The sequence below is a fragment of the Littorina saxatilis genome, linkage group LG2, assembly GCF_037325665.1.
Source record: "Littorina saxatilis isolate snail1 linkage group LG2, US_GU_Lsax_2.0, whole genome shotgun sequence".
NCBI classification, from domain to species: domain Eukaryota; kingdom Metazoa; phylum Mollusca; class Gastropoda; order Littorinimorpha; family Littorinidae; genus Littorina; species Littorina saxatilis.
Window position 1 is genome coordinate 24,825,526 of NC_090246.1, and position 23,784 is coordinate 24,849,309.

Sequence of the window (23,784 nt, forward strand, 5' to 3'; positions counted from 1 at the left end):
TACCTAGCGGGTGATTTCTATTAGGGCCTTTTACAGCAGACCGCGCGTGTCGAAGCCACGCTGCAAACTGAGGAGTAGATTGTGTGTGTGTGTGTGTGTGTGTGTGTGTGTGTGTGTGAAGTAAAGGGGATGGTTTGCGTCCTGATATTAATCAAGAATAAATTTTTGGGGGAACAAAAATGTGATGTATAGCTCCCAACAGTAACAACAACAGCAACAACATTATGAAACAAAAGCAAGACGAAAACGCAGTGAAACACATCAAAACCAACAGCTAACTTCGAGTTTAAGTCACTGCAATAACTTGTCAAAATTCCAGACGTTATCTGGTGTTTTGCTCACTGCGACAACTTGTTTAACACGATGTGAATAGCCCTCCGTAATCCCAGCGAAAACGTCCAAAACGCAGACACCAAAACTCGATGTTTTACCGTGTTATGCATAATACTAACATCTCAGGAATTTTATTGCGTTACGGCAGTTTTTCTAATGTGACATGAATCGCATAGGTATAATGCCACACAATTCAGTTGATTAACGTGATGTTTGATGTTATATGCCAAGTTAAAGTGCCAAAACGAGACTTTTCGCCCTGTGGCAGAAGTGGAAAAGTTTTTCGTCTACACCGCGGAGGTAAAACCGACACAGAGGCAGACAACCTACCTGCACACTTCCTGTATAAACTGTGGATAATCGTCAGCGAAGGTGGGGGACATTCTGCTGGAATTTTGCCAGTGTCCGGGGGGGGGGGGGGGGGGTTAAGTACTTACATTTCACAACTTAGGCATGTTATTGTTATTGTTAGTATTGTTACTCCTCACTGAAACCAAGTAAAGCAGGCTGTTCACCCTCAATAATGCTTTTACTGTATTAGTACTGTCACAGTATGTTTGCATGCAAATATTAGTAAGCTTCCATGAAATATTGAATATATATATAATTTATATCCATTTCACAGCACTAGGATGGGATGTCTGGCACTTTGAATCACTAACAGAAGCACTGCCTCTTCCATACCCATCTCCTTTTTGAAAAGAGTATACCTATGGACCAGTGAATGGTTACATTTTAATGATCATATGGGTTGCTCTGATTTTATTCAGGATCAGGTACGTTTGTTTTTTTAACCACACAAACACTTAGACAACAATTATCAGAGTATGAGTTTTTCCGCGTGTTGATTTTTATCTAAATCCAAGTCACAGCTTCTGTTTTATGATGAGTGATGTAGTTTGAAACACTTGGACAACAATTATCAGAGTATGAGTTTTTACACTTTTTGATTTTCATTGATGTAGTTTGAAGTGTTGGTATTAAATGTTCACTGACAGTCATTCTGTGCTGGTATTCCCATTTTCACCTGCAGGGTTATGAAATATATGGGGAGAAACTTGGTCAGTAAAATCATCTTCAAGCGTGAACTGATAATTGTCTCTGTTTAAAATTACAATGTATTTCGTGAACACACCTTGAGAATGACCCTTGAGTGATTTAAAACTGCCTGCTGTGAATACTGTTGTCATACTATGAACTTTCTTTTGAGAAAAACAAAAAGAATGAAAAGCTTTTAACTAGCTTGTGAATGAGCCTCTTACTTCCATGTGGGGCTATAGCTGCTTTGAACTATTTTTAATGCCTGAAAAGGATAGTGATGGAAATTACTAGTTTAATGTCAGGTGTGACATATACTATTGATTGAACTATTTTTTTTATTAATCTGCAATTTTGTTACAACCTACTTTGTTTATTTGGTGACAAGCTAGTGGGAGGCACTTTTTAGACTTTTAAAATGTCAGGTATGGGAATTGTTAGCAAAGTTTCACATTTTCTGCAGTTGAATCCATATCTCCACAACAACAAAATGCATGGTCTTATGAACAAAAACACATACTTTCTGTGCTTGTTCGAAGGTAAAGACATATTTCTTTGTGTTTGTTAAAAGAAAAACCTCTTAATTTTGTCTGTTGTGAAGGAAAAGTTTACATGGTTTCGTCACCCAACTTACAAAATTTGTCCCACAAAATGTTAGGTTTTTTTTCTCCACTTTTTTTCCTTCAGTTGCCATGTCTAAAATGTACACATTACGTAAAATACTCCATGTCAAAATCCAAATGTTTAAGGCAATGTGACAATTATTTTAAAATATCATTACACTATTCCTGTAGCTTTGCCCAAATATAATGCAAGTAGGGGAGGTAATTGTTGATCCATATATTCATCTTAACTTTTTACGCATATGGACGTAACTCCTTAACTTGCATTATTTTTGTGCAAGAGGATGCATCTCAAGATAGTTGATATTTTCTTATTACCAAAAATAACAACAATTCTGTCCAAGCAGATTTGTTTTTAATTTTTATTTACAGAGGACCATTGTCGAATGTATATGGTTACTGTTGAATGAACATTTGAAATTGATTGGCTGATTACTGGTTGTTTTTGTTTTGTTTTGTTTTTTTTACTACAGTATGAAGTTATTATATCTATTTTCTTTCATCGCAAATAAACATCTTCCTTTCTGCATACGTTTCACACCTCATTCACGTATACAACTAAATTCCATACCAAATCATCTTGCATTTTGTTCACCTCTTTCTACATTTCTCTAAACATTTTTATTTCAGTAGTCAAACACCTTTTCTTCCTATGTGGATGTTCTGTGATCAATGGATGGCGCAGACTAACATGAACATGTGCTAGAAAAATAATGTAAAATGTTTAAATGTAATCTAATGTCAGTTGTGGGCAAACACTTAACCAAAGTTAAAACGTGACCTCAAAAATGGGGTAATATGCAAAAACTTTAAAAAATATATCAATATGTGATGTCATGTTAAAGCTGTCTGCAAGCAGATTTCTACACCTTCTCGTGTCATGGCCTATCCGATTCCTTATATCTCAAAGTGTCTTCCACTTAATTTTCAGTCATTTGGTTGCAATCAAAGGAAACAACAAAAGCAACGAAAAAGTTTTTATTTTACTGCGTTTTAGTGAAACATGCAGCCAATAAACACATATTCACTTGCAAAATTATACAACAAACTGTATCAATACATGTTTGTCATCAAAATAACATGGACGCCTGTTCATTTTGAATGAACATTTTTCTTGTACTATTATTATTTAGACTTGAGACTGAATAGCAAAAGGCGAAGTGTATGTTTGGTGGTGTGAATTGAAACAAAATGAAAAGTGTAAATATCTGGGAAATTGTGGTTAAAAGACTTCGTTATTTCTTGATTGTTATTTACTATTATATTGAAGTGAATAGCAAAACGCTGAATTTGAAAACAGCATGGGATTTATATATATATATTTTTTTTGTATCAGGTAATGCCCTAGTTTTTACAAATTGTAGCAAAGTCGATTAACTTTACTATGTACGATGTTTGCTTGCAAATTACAACACAAACGTGAACTTAACTATTTGTAGAGTTCTGTTTGTTGTTTGTTGTATGTTTATCAGGGTTTGCTAGTGTGTGTTAGGGTTCGTGTCCGTCTGCAGATGTTAGTTTCTTTGTTAGTCCTGTGTTGACAACTCTTCGACAAGCGCTTAGAACTGTACCCACGGAATACGCGCTATATAAGCTTCATATTGATTGATTGATTGATGTTGAAGGGCCCCATGCGGGTTGAAAGAGATAAGGTACTGTCGTGTTTTTTCCCAAACCTAGTGCACTACCGTTCTCACGAGATAAGTTACTTCTGTTTTGTTCCGGGTTTTTTTTCTCCAATTGACACCATGCACGAGAGATGAAACAGAAAAGCCTGTTGTGAAAATGCAAAAATTCAGAGGAAAAAAACGAAACAAAACAAAAATAACTGTTCTCATGACAACGGCAAACAACGACACATGTTCACCGCCCTCAGCTAATTCAGATTTAGATATGCCGTCCGGCATTATATCATGTATTTTGCTTGCAAAGGAATCGGTCCAGAATGTGTGTGTGTGTGTGTGTGTGTGTGTGTGTTTGTGTATACAACGCCTAGCATTGTATTTTTAATGAAGTGCTTAAACCATGTTGTTGGGGATCTTTGTGGTTGTTTCCTTGCTTATTGTATGTCTATAATTGACTAGACTTTCTGGAGAAGTTCGTGTGTATAATTTTTCCTCACATTTCTGACCTTGATATGGAAAAAGAAGCAAAACAGAAAAGTAGGTACAACAAGGAGGAATCCGATATGAAGGAAAATGGTTTTTTTAGGAACAAAAAGTCGGGCTCGTCCGGGATTCGAACCCGGGACCTCTCGCACCCAAAGCGAGAATCATACCCCTAGACCAACGAGCCATCTGAATTACACGACTTTTATCTAAACTAAAAACATAAGGTATAACTTTTTCTAACTGAATAAATGGTTTGTCAGTGAATTAACAATTTCTGCTTGCAGTCATACATATCTTTTGAACTTAAGTTTATACAGGATTTTTAGTCGCATGTGCTACACTTTTTACTCCACCTTACCTTACAATGGGAGTTGAGGGTTGTTTCCCTTAGAATTTCACTAGAGTAACATCCCCTGTCACACGTTGGCTAATGGAATGACTCAAAACAAGAGAAATCTGTGAGAGTATTGGACATGTGTTAACGTTTTACAGCTATTTCTGAAAGAATTTAACAGGTACACACGAGTAGCTGTTGTCAAATACGAAGTTACCGTCTTATTTAACCAAACGATATGGCGACTATCACAGAACTGAAAGCCAGAGTTGCTGATTTGGAGCGGCAGCTTGCTGATGCATTGCAGACGAAATCAGCACCAAACCGGGGGAAAATTACTCAGATGAGTGCAGAGGTGGTGGACTCGAACCCCTACAGGTAAGATTGCTGTCCCAATGTTACAGGATTGTCATGTAAATACAAGTTTAAGCTGGTGTTTTAGCACTTCGGTTATTTGAGGACCCCATATGGTATAAAATTACAAACGGAGTGGTTCGGGAAACGACTAGTCGGATGCGGAGCACCTAGGCTCGGGAACCGACAGTCACTGAGTCAGCAGTGGCTCACAAAATAGACCTCCTTTTTTTTACTCACACTGATGGTAACATGTGGTTAGTGCTCTGGGGAGTTATGCACGAATGGCGTGTAAAGTAAACGCCGTGTACTTGCAAATCACCACCTAAAGCGAGGTCACCAGTCAAACCCATCACTCTTTTTCTCTTTTTGTTTATGTACATTATAACAGCTTGAATGCCAGCGCATATTTTCATAAATGAAATAATATTTTGAGTATGCATCATTGCATGTGAAACTGAAAGCAGAAACGTAATTCTTGATTTTTGATTGCAGTCGTCTCATGGCCTTGAAGAGAATGGGCATTGTGGAGAACTATGAGGTACACGTAATTGTATTTTTTTTAATTTTTTATAGACATGCTTTTCCAGGTTACTACTTGTCTCCGAAAACCTCTGAAAACCCCTGAAAACCCCATCTAGACTAACTAAATCTATCTTCAAAGTGAAGTATTGGACATGCCTGTGAAAAGTAAGCCTGATTCATGCTACATGCACCCTTATATTTGTGTTGAGAGCCGGATTATCGACGAAATCGATGCAACAATTTCAATGCAAGGGAGGTAACTCTTGTTACTCGAAAGCACAAGTATTGATGACGTCATGTGATTAGTGCTTCCGCTCCTTCGTAAATCCTCGCACAAACATGAAAATAAAGCCATGAACTGTGAAAGTTGCAAACATAAGTCATGATTGCAAACAATTATGTGACAAAACACGATCTAGGGACAAATTTTCTTATTTCTGATGAGTTTTTCGGGTTTTTTTTGGAGACAGTAGTACCGCTATTCCATTCATCACTTTATCTTAAAACTGATTCAAATGCAGTTTAAATTTAGAATTTTTGTGTGTAAAGCTTCGGTAAAATCAGTTTCTATTAAATAAAAGGGAAAAAATGCTGTGTTTATCAAGACCAGTTTTATTTGCGTACATTCATGATGTATGCAGCATCAAATTGCGTCAAGCTGTCAGAAAATATAGTGTATGCTACAAAATAAGTTTCCAACACAAAGTTTCAGACTTTTGGGAGTCACGCTACAGTCTTTGTGTTTGACTATTGAAACCATTTTAACCTTTTTTGTCTAGATTGCCACGGCGAGCTATGTGCTTGCAGCTCTGAGTGCAGTTATGGTCCATTTCAAAATATGAAATGGATGAATCTAGGCCATGCACATGGCTGTCTTTTAAAGAAATGCGTGTAGTGCCAAGAATGGTTAGACCTAAAAAAAAAATAGGTGTGGTTACGGTAACCCGACCTACCCTATTTTTAGGGGCCGACCCTATAACTTTTTATTACATTTGTCATAAAAACCACACAAAAACAAGAAAACGAGTGCAGAAAACGCAATGAAAGCGAAATCGCCCGAGTGCACACTTATTTCCCTGTCAAGTAGGTTTAATTTGTACACATTAGAAAAAAAAGAAGAAAAAAAAGGGGGGATTGCCCACCTTCCCACCCTATTTTGTTTGGCTATGTTACCATAACCACACCTATTTATATGCTGCATTCGGATTTTGATGTGACATACCTCTCATTTCAAGTCAAAGCATATTTTGTTGCCCATTGTTTAAATTATTTTTTTCAATCATCATGCCACTGATGAAATATTAAGTGATTAGGACTCTGATTGTTATCATTTTATCAATAATATCTGTTCTACTTGTCTTTGCTCTCACAATGGTTGTTCTGGTTGTTCCTCAGAGAATCCGTGACTTTACTGTTGCTGTTGTGGGTGTCGGTGGTGTGGGTAGTGTGACTGCTGAGATGCTGACAAGATGTGGTATAGGAAAGGTAAGCCAGAGCAGAGGGTTTCATGTTTTGCTTCGTCAGTAGACAGTGGAATTTCCATTTTAAAACCTCCAACAATCTGATAAAATTGAATCTTCTGGTTAAAAAAAGTGAAAAACTAAGTTCTCAAACTTTGTATTTATCCAAAAACTGACCTCTTCTTTCATTACCTTTTTTCTGTCTTTTTGTTGGTTTCCTTGTTTGTGTGTAATAAACAAAGAACAGGGGTTAATTGTTCTTTCTGGTGTAAATTGTAAGAGGCCATAGTACGAAATTATGCAAATGGTAGTTCTGAAAAATATTGTTATATTTTTGTGCTTCTATGGCCATAAGCAGATTAGACTCGGCTGTTTTGATGAGACTGCTTTTCTTTTTCTTTCTTTCCTGCTTGACCCCCCCTGCCTTTTTTTCATTGTTGTAACTTTTTTTTAGCCACTCTTTACAGTGTGTTTTATATTATTATTGCTTCCATTGTTCTAGCTGCTGCTCTTCGACTATGACAAGGTGGAGCTGGCCAACATGAATCGTCTCTTCTACCAACCCCATCAGGCAGGCATGAGCAAAGTGGAAGCTGCGGAGAGAACTCTGAAGTATGCATGTTCTTCCTAAAAAAATCAATAACAGCTATGTACTGTAGTCTGATGTCTCTTTCATAACAAAAATTAAGAAAAAACAGTGATTTCCATGAAAATAGAATAAAAGAAATTCGTTAAAATTAAGCAATAGGGCAACATTTGCCGTAATCAACATGTCGGTCTAAACATCAACACTGAACTGAAATGTATTCACCCTGACAAGTACCGGCACAGTTGGCCTAGTGGTAAGGCGTCCGCCCCGTGATCGGGAGGTCGTGGGTTCGAACCCCGGCCGGGTCATACCTAAGACTTTAAAATTGGCAATCTAGTGGCTGCTCCGCCTGGCGTCTGGCATTATGGGGTTAGTGCTAGGACTGGTTGGTCCGGTGTCAGAATAATGTGACTGGGTGAGACATGAAGCCTGTGCTGCGACTTCTGTCTTGTGTGTGGCGCACGTTAAATGTCAAAGCAGCACCGCCCTGATATGGCCTTTCGTGGTCGACTGGGCGTTAAGCAAACAAACAAACCAAACCAAAACCCTGACAAGTCCTGGCTTCCATGACAGTGAGGCAAACAATAGCAAGTTGATGTGTATGTTAAGCAGTGTGCGCTTGAAAAGATGCCCTTGCTTATTTGATAAACACAGTTCCAAGAACTGTTATCTTTGAGGCTCTTTATTTAAAAAAAAAAATGTGCGTGTGTATTTAACCCCTTGACTGCCTTAAGACAGGTATACCCGTCATGTGCCTGTGCAGCCGCAGCGCCTACGTGACGGGTAAACCCGTCATCACAGTTCCGGAATTTTCCAGAAATGCTACGTCACTGCTGACACACAAATACCAGCCAATGGCTTGGTAGGATACCTCATTCTCATGAATAAACATAAATGGTGACGCGGTTTTGCGTCTGAAGGCTATTTTCGGCCTTGGCGGCAGTGAAGGGGAGAGAAGGCTCGACTCGTCAAAATGGCTAGCGGTGACAGTCGACCGGGCCCAAGTGGGGAGAAACAAAGACGGACTGACGCTACAGGCGGTGCAAATGATTATGGATACTGACAGGGGAAGGGGGAGATCTTCTTTCGGACGATTCGTTGGAAACAGGTAGATGACAGTGATTATGATCCTTTCTTCGAGCAAGCAAAACAGCCACCTGTGTTTGATCCACAGGCACCGGAAGATGCGCCCGACCGATTTTTCAAAAGTTCATATTTGAACATCATTATAAGCCAAACTAATTATTATTTCCATGTTTAGACACTAAAAACAGATTCTTGGTTCAATTTCCTTTAAAAAAAACATAGGTTTTACTTACCTACCTACTGCCAGTTTGGAGCTAGAATTTTTTGTGAATTATTACACCCCGAACTCCAAATTTCACTGGCAATCAGGAATGCACATAAGTAAGTTTTGATTGGCAGCGAAAGGGTTAATTAAAGTGTTTTTTTCTCCGTTGTGAAAATGTTTTACAACGTAATAAATGTATTGTGTGCTGTCTTCACAGAGAAATCAACCCTGATGTAGAGTTTGAGGTCTACAACTACAACATAACCACCACAGAAAACTTTGACCATTTCCAAGGGAGAATCAAGTGAGTTTCCACGTACAGCCAAATCTTTGCATATTTTATCAGTGTATATATTTGGGTTATTCTCTGGAGCCTTGGTCTGTATTACATGAGTGATATTTCATTTTTGAACTGGGACATTTTAACCATACATATTGATTTCATTCATAAACACAGTTTCCAAATATTTCCTAAACCTACAGAGAAAGAATTAAAAATGATTGCACAGATTGATTTTCTAAGTTCAGTACATTACAAGCATTTCAATATACATCGCTCACGTAAAATGAAGACCAGAGTATGTGAAATTGAATTTAAATGTCGAATTTTGTCTTGGATGAATGTTTGTATCGTTATTTAACTGCAGCATTAATAACAGAAATGTATAGAAAATTGCTATTTGTCATTTTATATTCATGTACATCATACGCATTACAAGTTTTCTCTTGTCATTAGTGGTCTGAGAATTTTCATAAATTTGATTTGACAATTGTGGCATTCTTTCTTCTTTCAACTTTGTAACAGACAAGGAGGAATTGGGGGAGACAAACCCGTTGACCTAGTACTAAGCTGTGTGGACAACTTTGAGGCTCGTATGGCCATCAACATGGTGAGTTGTGGACTGACTTCTCATCTTCACCTAGCTTCTCTCTGAGTTTTCTATTAAGTCAGTGTGCGCAAGTTTAACCTCAGTTTTCAAAAAGAACAAAATCAAGCAAACAAAATATTCCACACAAAATAAAGATTTCCCTATTCTTTCACTTGTTAACCATCTGAAATGAATTTGTCCAATACAGATACCTGTGGTTTTCTGTTAAATATACGAATGTGTCTGTTTGTGTCCGTGATGGAGTCATTTACATCTGTGTCTGTCGATCTGGCTGGTATGTGTTTGTGTGTGTTAGTGTGTGTGACTGTCTGTCTCGTCTTAGACATGGCGTCATTGTGTGTGTTTGTTTCTCCGTATGTCTGAGATTGACTGTGTTTGGCATAAGTAAAATGATTCTATTTCTTGTTTCAGGCATGCAATGAGTGCGATCAGAAGTGGTTTGAATCGGGTGTCAGCGAGAACGCCGTGACAGGACACATACAGTTTCTGATTCCTGGGGAAACTGCCTGCTTTGCTGTACGTTTGTATGTTAGAATAGGTGGAGCTTTTTGGGGGATCTTAAGTATATTTTACTTCCAGGAATCACCTCCTCTGGTTGTGTCATCGAAGACTGAAGGGCAGACGCTGAGTTTGTGTACTATTTGGTTGTATGCTTAACAGAGGGGCACAATGGCCTAGTGGTTAAGACGTCGGTCTTCCATGGAGAGGTTTCAGGGTTCGAATCCCAGCCACACCTGATGGGTTAAGGATGGAGATTTTTCTGATCTCCAAGGTTAACGTATGTGCAGACCTGCTAGTGCCTTATCTCCCTTCGTGTGTACACAGAGGCACAAGACCAAGCACCCATGACAAAGATCCTGTAATCCATGTCCACATTTGGTGGGTAATATAGAAAACAAGAAAACAACTTGCGCATCCCCAGAAAATGGAGTATGGCTGCGTAAATGGCAGGGAAAAACGGTCATACACGTAGAAACCTGCTCATGCAAAACACAAGTGTACAAGGGATTATATAAGCACATGAACGTAGAAGAAGAAGAACATGTTTTGACAGATTAGAGTAAACAGAGGGTACAATGTATTCGCTTGTTTCTTTTTTCACCATTTTGGTATTCTAGAAAATGTCTGTTGACATACTGGAAGTGATAAATGACAATAACCGGCGTTTCCATCTGAGTGATCGACAAGAAGAAGAAGAATAAATGACAATAAAACATGTAAAGTAGCTGCTTGTAATAGCTCACTTCCTAAATGGTGTTGAAAATAGGGTTGGTAAGTATAGAAGCAAATTAGTTTTGTCGTCCAGCAATTACCCACAGATAAATCGAGTCTAGAGGATGTCATTTATTGTATATGATGGCAGATTATCCTGATGTTACTTTCAGTGTGCACCCCCTCTGGTTGTGGCGTCTAAGATTGACGAGAAGACGCTGAAGCGTGACGGAGTGTGTGCAGCCAGCCTCCCCACTACCATGGGCGTTGTCGCAGGGTTCCTGGTGCAGAATGTACTTAAGTGAGAACACAATATTTATTGTACAGTTGAACCCACCTTTTAACTCATTGTCTCCCAGGTTACGGATATATCCGTACCCACTCATATGGTTCTATCTGACCTGGTACGGATATATTCGTACACACAGTCACTTCAGTCGCTTCCTGTAACGTCGATCTAACGCCTGCATTCCAGCGTGTTGATACACAGTTTCTACACAGTTACTACAATTCTGATTGACCTGCTGCAGCACAGCTGGTCTCGGCTATAAAAAACTTGGTCAACATAGGTGGGGTAGAAAGTGTTAAGACCTCCAAACATCTGAGAAAGTTAGGTCTTAAAAAGGGGCGAGTCTTAAAATGGAGGTAAATTTACAGAGGTTGTGAACAGAAACTCTGGAAAAGTAAAGTCTTAAAAAAGGGGGAAGGTCTTTAAAGGCGGGTTCCACTGTACTGGAGTTGAAGTGAACTTTGATTCTTGTTTGGTTTGATTGTGCATGTGGTTAAAAACGATCGAGAAAGATCTTTTTTTAACTATTGCTAAGACAGTGAAGTGGAAACACCCTTTTAAAATGCCACAGATGTTCTGTTCATAGCCTCTGAACATTTACCTCCATTTTAAGTGCAATGTTACACTTCTGGCGTTGCCCCTGTACCCCACCAGGGGCTGACCCCCATTTTCAGTTTTTGGCAATTTTCAAATTTTCTTTGTCTCACATGTCAAGGGAGATAATCATGTGCCCTTGTCTCTGGCTGGGAGAAAGGGGCTTTGAAGACCTGATTTTCTAAATATTTTTGAAGGTCGTAAAAGTGGGTTCCAGTGTAGTAGGGTGTTTATATGGCGCAAATCCTGTTACATCCTAGCGAAGACTTTAAAACAAATTTAAAAAAACATACAAGAATAGACAATTATATACACAATGGCAATGCACATTCAAAATCATCCACGCTATCAATTACAATAGCTGAAACCGTTATACAACAGTTTTTGTCTGTAAACATTGAAAAAAGCATTTGTTTTAAATGTATAGGTAAACTTAATTAACGCTGTGACAGAGGCGTGTGAAGCATGTTTGAATCATGGATATGTGGAGTACGCTCATTTTTCAGATATAAACGAAGTTTGTTTGAGAATACTATAAGTGCAAAACAGAGGTTCCCAGGTCTGCGGTCGGCATCTGGGTGGCATTGCCCCCCACAGCTCCTTCCCAACAGGGCGTTGCCCCTGTACACCAGCTGGGGCCGACCCCCATTTTCAGTTTTTGAAAATTATCCCAGATGCACCCTTTTTTGCTCTAATCAATCAATCAATCAATCAATGACGCTTATATCGCGCATATTCCGTGGGTACAGTTCTAGGCGCTCTGCAGTGATGCCGTGTGAGATGAAATTTTATACGGCCAGTAGATTGCAGCCATTTCGGCGCATATTTACCTTTCACGGCCTATTATTCCAAGTCACACGGGTATAGGTAGACAATTATTAACTGTGCCTAAGCAATTTTGCCAGGAAAGACCCTTTTGTCAATCGTGGGATCTTTAACGTGCACACCCAATGTAGTGTACACGGGGGGAGGGTTCGGACACCGAAGAGAGTCTGCACACAAAGTTGACTCTGAAATAAATTTCCGCCGAACCTGGGATCGAACTCACGCTGACAGCGGCCAACTGAATACAAATCCAGCGCGCTACCAACTGAGCTATATCCCCACTTAATGTCAAGGGAGATAATCATGTGCGCTTGTCTCTGGCTGGGAGGTTTGTTTGTTTGTTTGTTTGTTTGCTTAACGCCCAGCCGACCACAAAGGGCCATATCAGGGCGGTGCTGCTTTGACATATAATATGCGCCACACACAAGACAGAAGTCGCAGCACAGGCTTCATGTCTCACCCAGTCACATTATTCTGACACCGGACCAACCAGTCCTAGCACTAACCCCATAATGCCAGACGCCAGGCGGAGCACTGGCTGGGAGGAAGCAGGCTTCTTGATGAACTTGTGTCTGCACAGTAAATGCTGACTCAGTTTGTGTTTTTGTTGTTTGCAGATATCTACTCCAGTTTGGAGATGTATCCTACTACCTGGGGTACAATGCCATGCTGGACTTTTTCCCTCGGATGATCCTGAAACCAAACCCACAGTGTGATGACTCCTACTGTAAAAAACGTCAGACAGAGTTTCAGGTAATGCTCGCTTCCATCTTGAGTTGTTCTTCAGAAGCAGAATACTATTCTTTCTTTCGTTCTTTTTTTTTTTGTTGTTCTTTTTTTAAATTGTGGGTATGTTATGCAGCAATTGTGTTTCAGTTCTTCAAAACATTGAATTTTGTTGATAAACAGAGTGCATGGTTCTTTCAGTTGTATGTACTGTGTGTGTGTGTGTGTGTGTTAGTGTGTGTGTGACTGTCTGTCTCGTCTTAGACATGGCGCACCCACACAATGGAATTCTCTCCCCTTTCACATCCGCCACTCTCAGTCACCCCAAGCATTCAAACGAGCACTTGAAACGCACCTCTTCAAGAAATACAACCCCTGATTTTGTTTTCTCAGTCCATCAGTAGGCTACATGTAGTGTATTTGTTGTTTTAGTGATAATGTGATAATGTATATAAACATCTAGGGCTGTTTTCAGTATTGTTGATAACATATTCTGTTTGATTAAGGGTATTCAGCTGGTATTTCCTTGTTTACACTACCTATTTTATTCATGTTTTTATTACTTAGTTAGTGGAAGAATCTTTTGTAATGTATGTTTGATGGTGTATGCTTTTAATTAAGCGTTGCTGACTATGAATGTAGATGTAAATGCTTGTATAACTGTGTTTTAATTTTAAATGTGTCAAGCGCAAAGAGCATAATTGTAAAGTTATGATGTTGCGCTATATAAATGCTCATTTATTATTATTATTTATTATTATTTGTGTGTGTGTGTGTATGTTGAGTTTTCTTAACAATAACACATCTGTGTGATTACAAAGCTTATCATTGTGTGTATGTTGAGTTTTCTTAACAATAACACATCATTCTGTGTGATTACAAAGCTTATCATCATCAGCAAATTGCATATTTTTCATATACAATTTTCTTTCACATGCTAAGCTTACATTTCTTTCTTTGTTGTTTTTAACCAAATGTTGTCATTTTGTCCTTTCAGGCAAGGGAAGCTACTAGACCCAAAGTGCAAGTGGAAATCACTGAAGCGGAAGTAGTACATGAAGACAATGAGTGGGGTAAGTTTTCTGTAGAGTTGTTAAACCCCTAGTTTTCTGTTCCTCTCATTGGGCGAGGGGATGCTGAGGGACAGAGCGGGACGGGGTCAGTTGTTCAAGTTCATAGGATTCCTTTGTGACTTTTCACACTTGTTCACATTTTTGTTGGTAACATTTGTTTAACCATTGTTGTTTTTGTGGGGTTTTTTACTGCAAGGGTTTTGCTGCATTTTCTTCAGCTCTTTTCAACTACAGCTTATGAAAAGTGGTCTGTGTGAGTTTATTGTAAGGGTTATGTTTACATTTTCTGGTAAGACTTTTCAAGCGGATTATAAGTTTCACGCTTTTCTGTCAGACTCTGTTAGAGCGTAGGTATATTGACACTTGTGATACAGATGGTCTCCCTTTGAGATTGTCACTGAAATGTAGTATGCTTCTATGTGTGGCATACAGTGAGGTGTCAACATATTTGAACATGTATTAGAGGCGTAAAAAACAAGACATCCACTTTCTTTTCTAAATTAAGCTGTGAATAGGTAGATGATGACACCATTGTGAAACTGGGTTTTGAATATTTTTTCTGACCACAGCCATTGAAATTGTGTCGGAGACCACCGCTGATGAACTGGCCGCAGCAGAAGGCGACCAGCCAGAGCTGACCAAAGGAGTGAGGGTGGCCTACACTACGCCTGCTCCAACACAGGTAAGAGAACGTTATCTCTTTGGGAGTGTTTGATAATGTGTGCAAAACTTACTGACACACAGAGACTTAGTCGCAGAAACACAGATACACGTTCAAACATGCACACTCTCGCTCTCTCTCATACACATACACTCTTGTTTTGTCATAGCATTGATATCACACATGCACTCAAAGGTAGTGCAATTGCCTTGCCATGTTACAAAAAATCACAAGGTCAAGTTACTTTGGCTGGGAAGACAATACATACACAAGGACGCACGCACACAAACACACACCATGACACACACATGCACGCATGCATGAAAAAAGCAAGATATTCAAGAGGCAGAAAATGATAGTGTTGTGCTGTTGGACTTGTTGCACCCTATCCTCAGTCAAAGCATCATGAACTTCATACAGGGAATTATGCAAGGACAGTTTGTATATGAATTTGTCCACACCAGAAAGAGATAGAGAATTTCTACATGGTGCACAGGGACCAAAATGGCGAAGAATCGTGTGCTCTTCTGGCACACATCAGCCTTTAGATTTGAATTGTGTTGGTATAAAATATCAGCCCTGAAAGTCAAAAATATGGTGTACTAGCCCTTGGCTAGTGATTCTGAACATTTACTAGCCAGAGAGCAAACTTTACTAGCTGAACCAACAATTTGTTTCAGCAACTTTACTCGCATTTGGCGAGTAGATGAACATTTCTACTTGCCAGTTTCATGTTTCTTCTCGCCATGGCGAGTAAAATACTCGCCACTTTCAGGCCTGAATATTATTCGTTTTGTTTTGTTACCCAGGGAGGCGACCAAGATGCAACGGTGCAAGACTCCGGTCAGAGTTTAGACGATTTGATGAAACAGATGCAAGGCTTGTGATTGTAAGCTTTGTGATTGTTAGGTGGTTATGGGTACAGTGCATTAAGTGCAGAAGAAAAAAGTAAATACAACAGGTAAGTTAAAGCATGTTTCTTAAATTTTGATTAGATCCGTTTTGTTACATGTCACTTTGAATAGTGATTGGATATCAGCTTGTTTGAGAGATAGTTGATATTGCAAGTGACAAGTTAAAAATGAACATGTTAACCTGCTCAAAACGTGAATATTTTTTAAGTGAGGGAGTGTTTTCAAAATGAGACAGGAGAAGGTTAATGTTTTGGTGTTCTTTTTCTGGTCATTTTTCATGTGTACAGGTCTCCTTCCTTTTTCCAGAAATTACTGTGACTTAACCTGTAATCATGCAAGGAAAAGGGTTTACAGCTGTGGATTGTTTTGTTTTGAGTTTTGGGAATGTAGTTTAATTTATCAAGGTCTCTGCTTCATGTAAACTCTTGTAAACAAGAGAGAAAGGGAGTGAGATTTTCAGTGTGTATGTGTGTGCGTGAATGTGGCCGTGGGTGTGTGAGTGCATGTGTGCCTCTGTTTGGGTGTGTGTGTGTGTGTGTGTGCGCAGACACAATTGTGTGTTAATATTCTTAACTTCTTTTGACATTTGTTCCATGTATCAAAAAGCTCACTACTTGAGCAAATGCTTGTATGTGAGTGTTTATTTTGCAAAATTTACCCTGTCTACCCTCAGCTTATTTTTCATGATTTTGTTTTTTCTCCAGTTCGACTTCTTTTTTTTTTGTTAACGGTGGTGGAGCACTATTTTTGTGCACTATTTTTACAACAAAACGAAAATCAAAATGCCTGCCATGAACTTTGCTGTCTGATGTGAAGAATTATTAAAAAGAAAAGATTTCTAGTTCTGAAATATGTTATGAAGAAAAGAGAAGACAATCTCAGAGTTGTCTGAGTTAGCATGTCACATGCCATGTGGAAGCTGAGATGTCTAGACTCGAAGGTGTCCTGGACTTTCTGCTCAAGCAAGGTTTCTTGATGAATATTTGGAATCTGATTTGTACTAGTTCCACTGTGTTTATTTGCTTATTTATTTGTCTTCATATTGGCAACAACATTCGTTATTGTATTCATATATGTTACTTTCACCTGACTGGATTTTAGGTTGAAAGTTTATCATTTGAACACTGTGAGACAGTGAGAAATAACCACGCATTTATCATAAATGTTTGCCAAAAACACAGAGATGAGAGTTGAGTAAACATCAAAGGCTTGTTGACATGCAAGACCATGAGAAGTGGTCAGCCTGGCTTAGTTGGAGTACATGTACACAACTTTTGACAAGTATCTTTGCTGCCTCTTCAGGGTAGTACTTTTGTATGTAGAATTCTGCTAGTGCTCGTTCATTCTGATTGCAATTAAAATGTTTAATAGATTAGCTTCTCAATGTAGGTTCTGTTCTTATGTCATGGTGCGTAATGTGCAGTTGAATTATAATTTTTTGTGAGTTTGTTGAGTTGATGTATTTGCTACCACCATGTATTTGCTACCACCCCTCGCGGGTTAGGGGGAGTCCCATATTGGTTGGGACGAGAAAGAATTTACCCGATGCTCCCCAGCATGTCGTAAGAGGCGACTAACGGATTCTGTTTCTCCTTTTACCCTTGTTAAGTGTTTCTTGTATAGAATATAGTCAATTTTTGTAAAGATATTAGTCAAGCAGTATGTAAGAAATGTTAAGTCCTTTGTACTGGAAACTTGCATTCTCCCAGTACGGTAATATATTGTCTTGTTATCAGAATGTGTATTGATTATCAGTTTTAGAACGTGTCCATAAGCAGTCTGCTTGTTTACGTTCTTAATGTTGCTACTGTATATAACATGCATACAAGAAATTAATAAAAACACGCTTAAACCAAGGTAATATATTGTACTACGTTGCAAGCCCCTGGAGCAAATTTTTGATTAGTGCTTTTGTGAACAAGAAACAATTGACAAGTGGCTCTATCCCATCTCCCCCCTTCCCTCCGTCGCGATATAACCTTGAACGGTTGAAAACGACGTTAAACACCAATTAAAGAAAGAAAGAAATGTATTTGCTGCAATTACAGGATGTTGTTGATGGAAGCATCTGCAGATTAGGTTGCATTGATTTTTCTTAGGTTCCTTGATTTCCATTTGATAAATGACGATATGGGGAGTTAGTATTCTCACACAGCTTAATTATTATCGACTATAATTTTATATAGAAAGGCATTTGATTTATGAACTCGATCCTAGCTTCTCAATGAAAACTGAAGGATAATGTTTATCACTCATTTTTTTCCCAGGCAATGTGCATGTTTTTTGTTGGATGTGTATTTATTTGCAAGCAAACTAAACAATATGAAAATAGAATGAAATTGACTTTTTCCTCTGTGTGTGTGTGTGTGTGTGTGTGTGAGTGTACAATTGAAATTGTTGTTTTTACCTGAAGCCTTGAATGCACCTGATACAATTTATAGAATAGCAATAACCTCTGTTTCTAAAAAAAAAAACATGCACACACACACACGCACAACACTATTGACTTAGCCGACAAAAGTCGAAACACAACGGAGAAGGCCATGCATGATGTATTGTTGTTGGGATCACCTTAACAATGCATGAGTAGATCGTCTCTCATATAATTCTAGACTTGAGGCGAGGTGTTAACAGTCCCTGCAAACAAGCAGAAGGAAAGCGTTCCATACATTGGTACACTTCAATCAATCAATACACTTGAAGTTCGAGAACCATGATGTGAGGTGTTGCTTACACTGCAGAGATGAGTGTTTGGCAGAAGAACAAAATACAAACAATGCAACTCGCAGCTTAGCAACAGTGAACACCATTGAGTCACTGACTAATCTCACACTGAGCGGCTGGATTTTCTTAAATTATTCAAAGCAAGAGAGACAAAGAAGTGGAACCAGTGAGAGTGTGTGTGTCGAGATCTGTGTGCGCTTCTATTTTCAAATAACACTTATGCACTCACATTTATAGCCAATGCAGGAATTCGGTGTATTTTTACACACACAAAGCTGCTGGCACATGCAAACACGGACGCATGCAAAAACGCTCTCTCTCTCTCTCTCTCTCTCTCCTCTCTCTCACACACACACACACACTCTCTCTCTCTCTCTCTCTCTCTCTCTCTCTCCTTCTCTCACACACACAAACACACGCTGCTCACACACACACACATACCGACATACACACACACACACACAGTCCCCCTCTCTCTTGCCGTCCATCGGTATTGACACGACTCCTCTGTGGTTCGAACCAAAGGCACATGATATTGGCTCTGCATGTGAAACAAATGGTTCGGTCACCCGTAGTGAGTGTTTGGCGGTCTTTCCAATACCTCCCAAGGAAGCTTTTCCACAATTTTAATTTGGTGATCAGGTTGGTCTATGGGTCATTTACGCAGCATACTTTTCTTTTGATCTGACGCATTGTTCTGACCCCAGACGCCATGCAATGTCCGATAACTTTGACACTACGATGTATTCTGACATGTTTTTGCGACCAGGACATTTTGACCGATATGTATTTTGTTAAAGCCAGGTGCAACTGACCTATTGTTCTCTATGGTTAGAACAACACTGGGTTACAAGTACCTGTACTAGTTTCACTGCAGTCAGTACCCCTCCGGCCCCCAACGCACCCCGCCACCCCCCCCCCCCCCCCCCATCCCATGCACATAAGCCTACACTTTTCTCATTCCACCCCCGCTGTGTCTTCCCGCTATCTAACCCTTATAGGTTAAATTGGGTGATTCGCGTGGGGATCAACATGCACACTACCACCCTATCAAGTCCGGATTCTCTTCCACACGACAAGAAGTATCAGACATGTCTGATCAATACGCTTTGATCGCTCGTAAATCATGGGCTCCATAGCACTTATATACAGTGCAGGAAAGACTACGTTATAGGTGTCGTGGTTACTTATTCCATGGGGAGGGTATGTGGTTATGAATACTGATGAGAAAGGGTGTTTGTGCAGGTAGCGCTGAGACAACATGATCGTGCATGCGTGGCTGTAACATGATCTGTTTATAATGGTTTTTGTAGCTGAAAAAGGAATGATCGATGTGTCAATGTATACAATCGCATGAAACATCAAAGTTGTCCCGCACGCACGCGTGTGTGTGTGTGTGTGTGTGTGCACGGTGTGTGTGTGTGTGTGTTTGTATGTGTGTGTGTGTGCGAGTGTGAGTAGTAACGTATGTGCGTGTGTGGGAGCGATACTGAGTGCGTGCCCGCGCGCTTAGATCAGTTCCTGAACCTTTCATTTATTCACCATATGATTCAGCTTTGCCATAATTACTTTCCTTTTCAACCGGCACTTTTTCTGACTCAAGTCTTTCCTCCTGTCAAGCAATATCAGTTTCAAACAAAGGTTATTCTTCTTGCAAATTCATAAATTCAACTGACTGAAATTAATTGCACACGCACAAAAATGTCATGTTAAGCCGAAGGCTCATTGTTAGAGCTGAGTGTAATAGGTGGACTTGAACTTCAATTATGATTTCCATAAGACAGATTAAAAAGCCTGTTAATGGGAAGTGTTTTTGACAACACTTAGCCACCACTTCTGCACTCCTTGGCAGTTGAGTTGTTATTCAGTGGCAAAACTCCAACCATTATTTGTTTGAACAGGTAATAGAATATGGTCCGGCGAGCAAAAAGAAAATGTGCTATTTACATCTGGCATTGAATTATGTGGCAAGCTTTCCTTAGGAGAGAGAGAGGGAGGGGGGGGAGGAGGGAGCGAGAAGGAGGGAGGGAGAGAGAGCGGGGGAGGGAGGGAGGGAGGGAGGGAGCTTTCACCTATTTGTCTACGTACTAGTAGTTGTCGTCTACTCTCGAGCCAGTTGAGTCAACACAACGAACGTCGATTCTGAGGTCACTGGGGTGGCATAGAAGTGTAAAGACAGGAATCACCAAGTAGCCATTGAATGCGCTGGTCACAAACGTGCCGTTTCCATGACAAGCAACTGTTAGTTAGTCAGTTTCCACATACTAATGCACTGTGCTCCCGGGACGCTTGGCGATCACTCTTTTTTTTATTTTTTTTTATTATAGGAGGATCACACTTATCAAAGACCAAGAAACGCGGAACACACGAAGAGGAAAGTATGGTGATCTCAAACGGGCCGTTTTAGGGCAAAAACACAATAAGAATGACCGTAAAACTAAAAGCGCGGTCACAGAGAAGACAAGTCATATATTCACCGGAACCATTGCCTGTTAATATGAAGAGCAGTTTTAGTGATGCATCAAACTATGCATATTTAAAAAAAAAAAAGTGTTTGAACCAGTGACCGCTGAAGGTAGTCTCTGATCAGAGTCAAGGTGCATCTACCTCCGCACCCCACTCCCTACCCAAATACGCACACTGCACACACACACACACACACACACACACACACACACACACACACACACACACACACACACACACACACACACACACATACAGTGAAAGGGGTAAAAAAAAAAAGAACTAATAAAGCAATAACAAATTCTAAATAATAATTACAACAAATATAAAAAAACCAACTGCAAAAGCATAACGAAACATAGCCTACGAACAATTAAGGCTTTGTCGGTTATAAATACTGATACTTCTCCGTTAGATGGCCTGTCCTGATTGACTGGTTAGCTACAGTGCAAAACAATGAGCCTAACTTACTATTGTTGTCTCTTTTATCCGGACCTTCTCAGGCTTGAATCCTTGCGTGCAAACCCTTTTCTCAAAGTTGTCAGGACTACAAGACCGTACAGTTTCGTGGTTTTTTTTTTCGATCAGTAACTGACTTGAACAATTCAGAGTAAACAAAAGCGTTGAAATGAGACTGAAAGCTTTCTAGTGTTGAAAATAATCGATTTGACTATGGTCTTCTTTCTGATTATAACTGGGTCACACGCACGAGTGAACACATCCAAAGGCTGATACCGTGGCTAGTTGAAGTAGAGGGTCACCATGGGGGGGGGGGGGGGGGGGGGGGGGGGGATGGTGTCTGTGCACGGGCACGTTGAGGCCAAAAGTGCCAGGCACGGTCCACGTTACGAAAAAGCTCCATGCACGGTGCACGCCGGACCTCTGTGCACGGTGCACGCTACAAGAATTTCCCCATTCCCATGCACGTTACGTCCAAAAAGCCCATTCCCGGTGCACATGGTAAAGCATCGCCCCCCCCCCCCCCCCCCCCCCCCCTCGAAGTAGTGAGTCATGTCTGTGTGTGTGTGTGAGAGAGAGAGCGTCATGAAGAATGCGATGCTTCAAAAGATACAGACTGTGACGATGACTGTGACGTCATTCACATACACCGAGACTGCGTTATTCACAGTTGTTCGGTCACTTCCGTCAAAAAGTAGATCTCTCCACAATACACCAGAGACGAGTTGTCCAGAGCGGTTCGCCACGGGTCGCCCGCAGTGCGAATGACAGAAAGCCGTTTCTTGGGGCAGTGCAGGAAAGCGCTCGCGAAGCACTCGGCGAGCAGCTTTGGTATATATGTTCTGCGCGTTCTTAGAATCCGGTTTCATTCTAGAATGGACCGGGTCCAGGTTGGAATTCTAACCCTGCGCAAGTACAGGGGTGCCATTCTAGAATGAAACCCTTGTTGCTGGTCCATTCTGAGGAAAGTTGACATGCGTGAAGCATCGCGAGAGTGAACAAGGAACTTAGTCGATAAATATCGACAGGGGGCGGACAAATGGTTTACATGTGAAATGTGTGTATATGGGTGTGGTTCTGAAACAAACAAACCATGTGAACCCCCCCATCCCACCGCTCGCGGGCTGAACGACTGACGCGGTCTTTTCCAGAAGAACACCGCGTGTACATAATACACAATTCGATCGCGTAGCACTGCCAATGCACATTTTCGCAACGAAAACCGTGCTACTGTTTCTTGTGTGTTAAATCTGAAAGCAATATAAGTGAACGAACAATTGAAAACTGATATCACGTTACTAAACTCCCAAAAGTAATAAATTACTTCTGACTGCGGTACACAATACGGCAGTCACCTCTGCGAATGCTGTCGAAGAATCTAACCGAAAGTAAACATTCTGGGAATCTACGCGCATCGGCCTTGACGCAAGTTCAATACTGAGCCAGTGAGCGCGCCGCGGCGAAGTTGGCCGCTGTAAGTCTCGCAGCGCTGGCTGGCTGAGCGAGTTGCGTGTCCATCCATATTAGGTCCAAGCCGCACCGTAGATCAGATTAGTAGGTGCTTGATTTTGGTATTTTGATTTTACATAACATTAAACCTTTCTTGGGGTTCATGGTCATGGCAACAGCCATAATAATATTATATCATGTATAATATTACATTTCAGCATATTTGAATTACATGTCATCATACCAAACTGTCATACATTTTTATTCCTACATCATTCTGATTGATCACAACCAAACCTACTATCAGTGGACACATCCAAATGTAAGCGCCTGTTCTTGACAACTTTTAATCGATCTAAAAATAGCAACTTGCTGGGCCCTTTGCCGCCAACAGACACTGTTTGGCCTGTAGGTAAAATGTACAATGTATTTTCTGATTTGTGCACAAAAGCTTTTTTTCTTTTTTCTTTTTTTTAACATAACAATGTTTAATGTCACTGTATGTTTAAAAGACCATGGTCATATTTGTAAAAAAAATGTTAAATTAGAAAATAAATAACATTTTGGTTCATGATTTTTCCTACACCTGTGCTAAAAATAAGAAATAAAAATGTCGGGTATATAAGTCACTCAAATACAGCTAGGTATGAATGGCTCGGTTTGAGTTTGTTGCAGTTGACCCTGCACAATGCGACATATCATGTTTTTGTTGAACAATTTTGACGTCACCCCTCCCATAGGGTGACGTATTTCACAACTTCCTGTGTTACACAAACTCTGTGATGACCAATTTTGACGTCACCCCTCCCATAGGGTGACGGATTTCACAACTTTCTGCAGATGA

At 40.1% G+C, this 23,784-nt stretch overlaps 1 protein-coding gene and 1 non-coding gene across 2 annotated transcripts; one reads left to right on the top strand and one right to left on the bottom strand.

Annotated features, from left to right (window-relative positions):
• Positions 1–4,217: 4,217 nt before the first annotated feature.
• Trnap-ugg (transfer RNA proline (anticodon UGG)) lies at positions 4,218–4,289 on the bottom strand. The gene has a single exon. It is a non-coding gene; the product is annotated as a tRNA-Pro (tRNA).
• A 215-nt stretch (positions 4,290–4,504) lies between these two features.
• Positions 4,505–18,175, top strand: LOC138958569 (ubiquitin-like modifier-activating enzyme 5). The gene is made up of 12 exons (XM_070329770.1): positions 4,505–4,817; positions 5,289–5,334; positions 6,714–6,803; positions 7,281–7,390; positions 8,876–8,962; positions 9,464–9,548; positions 9,960–10,064; positions 10,934–11,061; positions 13,086–13,221; positions 14,192–14,267; positions 14,837–14,949; positions 15,738–18,175. The coding sequence occupies exons 1-12, from the start codon at positions 4,678–4,680 to the stop codon at positions 15,813–15,815; spliced, it is 1,194 nt and encodes a 397-aa protein (XP_070185871.1). The 5' UTR covers positions 4,505–4,677; the 3' UTR covers positions 15,816–18,175.
• Positions 18,176–23,784: the final 5,609 nt, after the last annotated feature.